General features: G+C 52.9%; 1 protein-coding gene across 1 annotated transcript in view; it reads left to right on the forward strand.

Moving 5' to 3' along the window:
- The window catches only part of ASB6 (ankyrin repeat and SOCS box containing 6), a 43,720-nt gene extending 37,925 nt beyond the window's left edge, over nt 1-5,795 (forward strand). The window contains exons 5-7 of the mRNA XM_086924842.1: nt 3,866-3,974; nt 4,332-4,418; nt 4,564-5,795. Coding sequence (XP_086780968.1) covers nt 3,866-3,974; nt 4,332-4,418; nt 4,564-5,240 — 873 coding nt within the window. The 3' untranslated portion in view covers nt 5,241-5,795. The remainder of the gene's footprint in view (nt 1-3,865; nt 3,975-4,331; nt 4,419-4,563) is intronic.
- The last annotated feature ends 689 nt before the right edge of the window (nt 5,796-6,484 follow it).

Consider the following 6,484-nt stretch of genomic DNA (forward strand, 5'->3'; position numbering starts at 1 on the left):
TGCAGTGAACTCCTGCAGGGAGGGCTGTGGGGTGCAGTGAGTTCCTGCAGGAAGGATTGTGAGGTGCAGTGAGCTCCTGCAGGGAGGGCTGTGAGGTGGAAGGAGGGCTGTGAGGTGGAAGGAGGGCTGTGAGGTGGAAGGAGGGCTGTGAGGTGGAAGGAGGGCTGTGAGGTGGAAGGAGGGCTGTGAGGTGGAAGGAAGGCTGTGAGGTGGAAGGAGGGCTGTGAGGTGGAAGGAGGGCTGTGAGGTGGAAGGAGGGCTGTGAGGTGGAAGGAGGGCTGTGAGGTGGAAGGAGGGCTGTGAGGTGGAAGGAGGGCTGTGAGGTGGAAGGAAGGCTGTGAGGTGGAAGGTGGGCTGTGAGGTGGAAGGTGGGCTGTGAGGTGGAAGGAGGGCTGTGAGGTGGAAGGAGGGCTGTGAGTTGCAGGGAGGGTGGTGAGGTACATTGAGCTCCTGCAGGGAGGGCGGTGAGGTGCATTGAGCTCCTGCAGGGAGGGCTGTGAGGAAGCCTGACGACAGTGGCGGATCCCGCACTCCTGCCTGTGCACATGTGCACATATCACCCCCTCAGAAAACGGCAGTATGGAGTGGGTCAGGCGAGCCGTGGGGTGAAGTAACGGGCCTCGAAGAGGTCCCGGTGCCTCGCAGCGCTGAGCTCCTTCAGCAAGACAAAGGATTCCATCCTCCATCGGGGCCTACGTGTTCATTCCTCAGCAGAGCCGCTCTATGGGCCCCTAGAGGACGGACTACAGCCACCCCTGGCTATCTTTAGCCACAAATTGGTCTCATAATCCCGACGCTTATAGAGGGAAAGATCAAGAGACAGGTGGAGTGAGGTGGGGGTGTCCCCGTCTGCCCCTGTGGTATATTCCAGGAGCGTGACCCACTCACCGCTCTGAGAGTGCAGTCTGACTGCGCGGCCACAGCGCCACGAGTAGCAGGGGTCACCTGCGGACATCTCCGTCCCGGCCAGCAACACCCCAGGCTCTTCTTGAGGCAGCGTGGGGCTCTCCACGACACCGGAGCCCCGCCTGCGCCTGAAGCTGCCCTCCTCCTCGCACCGCCAGGCTTCTCCTTGCTGCCGGTACGGATTTGCGGTGGGGGCGGGCACTGACAATGTGCCCCGCGCCCCCTCCGCTCCTCCATCGTCAGGCTCCTCTCCGGTCTCCCTCCAGGCATGGGAGACCGGCAACACCGGCAAAGGCTTCCCCCAGGCAGGGGGAAGCGGCAAACACCAAGGCTTCCCTTTCCCTCCCCCGGGCTGCGGGGGCGGGACTTCCGGCCGGCCGCGAAGGGATTGGCCGGCCGGCCGGCCAGGTACTTCCGGGTCGCCGCGGGCAGCGTGGCGGCCCACGCTAGGCAGGCAGGCGGGCAGAAATCGCGAGGTGGGCACTCGCTAATTAAATAAATAACTGGGCAAATCCAAGTCGGCAAAATAAGCGGAGTGGGCTCCCGCGCCGATCCGCCGCCGGCCTCCAGCAGCAACGCGCTCCCAAGCGCTATAGAGGCACATAAAGCGCTCCAGCACTAGAAGTGTACATAAACTTACAAAGTGAAAACACATTTATAAACAAAATGCTCACGGACAGCGGGAGGGGGGGGGGAGGATCACAGCGCACGCACATTTATAAACAAAATGCTCCTTACCTGATCGCCTCGTGGGAACTCGAATCTTGCAGCCAACTCCAACAACAGACACTTTGAAAAGGAACAAAACAGGCCCACTCGAAAAAAAAAAAATAACACACACCCACTGCTGTGATGACGAACAGAAGTGGGTGGAGAGGGAAAAAATTGTGGGAACGCCCCCGAATCTGGTCCGGCCTTGACGGACAGATCTCTGTTCCAATGGCTAGCCTCCATTTATGGAGCTAGCCAATGGAACAGAGGGGCGTATTCAAGTGTCCCTTACTGAAAACTAGAGATTTCTCCTGGGGGCGGAGCTAACGCTCCGTGCCCCAGGCGAAACCTAAAAATGGCTCGTGCTGCTGCATTCTGGACCACCTGCAGTCGTTGCAGCAAGTACTCCGGCAAGCCTAGATAGAGGACATTTGAATAGTCCATTCTCGAGCCAATTATAGCCTGAATTGTTATCTTCCTGTGATCCTCCGGGAGTAGCGGAAGAAACTTACGAAGCGTCCTAAGGAGGCCAAAGCAAGTGCCCGTGAGGCCTAAGATCTGGGATCTCAATGTCAGACCATTATCGATCTTAATCCCCAGATTCTTAGCTAGCTGGGAAGAGCCTGCTGGAGGAAACCTATTAGCAGGCCACCATTCCTGCCAATCTGGGTCCGATTTTACAACGGAAGAAGAGTACCTCCGATTTATCCGAGTTGCACTTGAGGCTGTTCAGCTGAAACCAGTTAAAAAAAGCCCCAAGGCAACCGCGGATACTCTCTCTGTCGAAATCAGCTCCTTTCCCGCAGGTAAAGAGGAGCTGGGTATCATCGGCGTAGGAGACGATCTGGGCCCCGAAAGATTCAGCCAATGCCGCCAGAGGGGTCATGAAGATGTTAAAAAGAGTCGGGCTCAACACTGAGCCCTGCGGGACTCCGACTCCCAATGACGGCATCTCGGCAGAACTAGAGGAGGCCCAGACCGTTTGTCGACGGCCAGCCAAAAAAGATCTAAACCAGCTGAGCACCGTCCCCCTCAGACCGATCTCATAAAGTCTGGCGAGGAGACCCTCATGGGGGTCAGTGTCAAAGGCCGCCGACAGATCGAGCATCACAAGCATCGCTTTGCCTCCTGAATCCAGCACCTCCTTAATTGCCTCCGAAACTTCCAAGAGCGCTGTTTCGGTGCTCAGGTTGGTACGGAAGCCGGATTGGGTGGAGTGCAACAGATCATAAGATTCCAGGTAGTTGGAGAGCACAATATGAGCATGCTTCTCCAAGATCTTGGCAAAAGCAGGCAGGAGAGAAATAGGCCTGTAATTGGCCAAAACCTCCGAATCCAAGACAGGCTTCTTGAGCAGAGGGATGATCATCGCCTGCTCCCAGCTAGTCTATGCAGGTGACATGCTTAGAGAGGACACTGCAGGGTCGAAGCAAGTCTACAGGTGACTCGCTAAGAGTGGACACTGCAGGGTAGAAGCAAGTCTGCAGGTGGCGCGCTAAGAGTGGACACTGCCTGGTAGAAACAAGTCTGCAGGTGACGCACTAAGAGTGGACACTGCAGGGTAGAAGCAAATCTGCAGGTGACACGCTAAGAGTGCACACTGCAGGGTCGAAGTAAGTCTGCAGGTGACTCGCTAAGAGTGGACACTGCAGGGTTGAAGCAAGTCTGTAGGTGACGCACTAAGAGTGGACACTGCAGGGTAGAGGCAAATCTGCAGGTGATGCGCTTAGAGAGGACACTTCAGGGTAGAATCAAGTCTGCAGATGACGCGCTTAGAGAAGACACTGCAGGGTAGAGGCAAGTCTGCAGGAGACTCGCTAAGAGTGGCCACTGCAGGGTAGAAGCAAGTCTGCAAGTGACGCGCTAAGAGTGGACACTGCCTGGTATTAGCAGGTCTGCAGGTGACGAGCTAAGAGTGCACACTGCAGGGTCGAAGCAAGTCTGCAGGTGACGCGCTAAGAGTGCACACTGCAGGGTCGAAGCAAGTCTGCAGGTGACGCGCTAAGAGTGGACACTGCAGGGTAGAAGCAAGTCTGCAGATGACGCGCTTAGAGAGGACACTGCAGGGTAGAGGCAAGTCTGAAGGAGACGCGCCAAGAGTGGACACTGCAGGGTGGAAGCAAGTGAATGCAGATGAAGTTCTCTGGATTTAATGTGATATTTGTAGTGATGAAGTATCCTGCTCTAGAGGCTAGTTATCCTCTGCACCCTGCACAGAGATGTGAATAACTTGTTGATTCCTTTTCAGATCCATGAGAGCAGTCCTCTGGACCTGGCCAGCGAGGAGACCGAGCGCCTCCCCTGCCTGCAGCGGCTCTTGGCCCTTGGTGCTGATGTCAACGCAGCAGACAAAAATGGTCAGTTGAAGATACCTTGAACATTGCTAATTGTGGTGACACAAGCCTTTATGAGGGTACATTGAGTTGGACCTGTACAAAACTTCCTAATTTGAACGTCCAGTGATCTGCATTGCACTCTGCTGTTGCAGCACACTGACCTAGTAAAGAGAGTGGTCATTTTTAATATGGCTCTTCAGAATATCAAAAGGCTGTAACCCTCTTCTTTCTCGCTTTACGAAAGTTCTCATAAGATCTCTGGTTAAGGTTTTAAGTAATCTAGGTTACCCCTGCCCCCGACCCTTGCCGCCAATAACATACTTTGTGGCTTGGACTCTTTCTGTCCCTCACAAGAGCTTCTCTATCTTCTGTTTGCAGGAAAGACTGCTTTGCTGCATGCCTTGGCGAGCAGTGACGGTGTCCAGATCCATAACACGGAGAACATCCGGCACCTGCTGGAGGGAGGTGAGTCTAGTTTGACTGACTGACTGTTGATTGCTCTCTTAAAGAGCTTATGAAGGGAGGCCAATTTAATTCACTGATGTGGATTTCTGACATTGATTTGTGCTGCAGAATTTAACCTCTGTTTGTGTCCCTTCTCTTCTTTCAGGCGCTGATGTGACAGTCACCACTAAGGATGGCGACACCGTGTTTACCTGCATCATCTTTCTCCTTGGGGAGGCTATTGGAGGGGAACCAGATGAGGCTGAGATGATAAACCAATTCTGTTTCAAAGTGACGCAGCTGCTGATGGCTCATCATGCTGACCCCAGTGAGTGTCCATCCCATGAGTCTCTCACTCACGCCTGCCTCAAAGGCTTCAAGGCCCACTTCCCCCTTCTGCGCTTCCTGCTGGAGTCGGGGGCGTCCTCGAACTGCTCCCTCCATGGGCCGGCCTGCTGGTCTGGTTTCCACATCGTCCTGGACAAACTGTGTGGCCAGCTGGGCTGCTCGGAGCACACCCCGTCCTCTATGGCAGAACTCTTTCAGAAGGCTGAGACTGTCCTGGAGCTCATGGCTGCCAATACAGCGCAAGTCCAACTGCCCGACAACTTTCAGATGAGTTCGGCAGGCTGCAGCCGGTATGCGGACAAGATCTCAGCCCTGTACCACTATCTGAAGCAGCTGGCGCAGTCACCTCCACCTCTGAAGCACCTGTGCAGGGTGGACATTCGGAAGCAACTGAGGCCTTGGCCCCTGGATGTGAAAGTGAAGAGCTTGCCTCTTCCTGATAGGCTGAAGTTCTACCTGTTAGTGGATCACAGCACCTATCAAGACGCGCTATGATCCGGAATGTAAGACCACGTGGTGCTCTCCAGTCTATGGCTTTTGAAAACACACATCGGTTGTGCTGCCACCGACCTGCCTCTACCGCTGATCTTTGTACCTCTGTAATTACATCATTCTCTCGACAACTCATGTCTAAGAGTACTGTCTGCATACGTGTCACAGAGTGGGACAGGGAGTGATGAGCTCCGGCTCATTACTGGAAGCTGGCTGTCTGGATGGAGGTCTTGGGCTGGAGGAATGAACATTAATGTGTAATCAGGAATATCCTTCGATTTAGCAATTCTTGCAGCAGGGCCTCGCCCAAGTAAGAGTAGATCCTTCTCACCTCATTAGGAGATGCTTCTATCAAAAAAGATTTCCCTTTTTATTGTTTTATTTTCGTCAGTTTGGAGTCCTTCCAAAGTTGGTATTTTCTGTTGCTCTCTAATCTCCACTCTTCCCAACAAGGGCACCAGTTTTTCTGGGCATTTGAAATTGAGGCCTCATTGGACAAACTAATGTTTTCCTCTGGTGAACTCACTCTGGGCTCCAATAAACAGTGTGAACTGACAAGTTGTGTAGTTATTGTGCTTCATTCGTACTGCAGACTGCTGCCCAATCCCAGTCTTGAGTTCCAAAGCTGCTCTTCAATTCATTCTCCTTCTCCTGCTCCTGTCTTTAACTCCAGCCCACGCGGCTAAGGTTCTTTCTGTGCGGTGTTCTCAGGGTTGACCAATTTCTCTGGGACGAGTGCTTCTTCCGGGATGTTGAATTTTACGTAGTGATGAGTTTTCTTTTCAATAATCCAGTATCGCTTCTGAGAGATGCGCCTAATGGGATAGAGACAACGCTCTATACCAGGGTCTCCAAGCTACTAATGTCAATAGTGAGCACTTCAGACGAGATTACATTAGTGGGTACACCGTGCAAGATCATAAGCAGAGATCACCAGGGTTGTCAGCAGTAATGGAAAACTTCATTTTGGAATGCCTCTACATAGGTTATACAGAACAGCTATAGCTGCTATGCACCAGGGTAATCAGTCTCCCCAACTTTGCATGATTTATCACTCAAATATCAGCTTTACGTATAACTAAAAGTGTGTCTTTGTAAAGTGCAAGTTCACACCGAGGTGTCAAATAACAGGTTACTTGTTACCTCAACTCAGTGGTTGGACTGGTTGACTGGAAGTGGAAATTCAAATGCCTTTCAACCATTTTTCTTCCAACATCAGCTTCTGACTTCTAAAATAACTCACGTTT

This window comes from Lissotriton vulgaris, chromosome 5, assembly GCF_964263255.1.
Source record: "Lissotriton vulgaris chromosome 5, aLisVul1.2, whole genome shotgun sequence".
In the NCBI taxonomy this organism is placed as follows: domain Eukaryota; kingdom Metazoa; phylum Chordata; class Amphibia; order Caudata; family Salamandridae; genus Lissotriton; species Lissotriton vulgaris.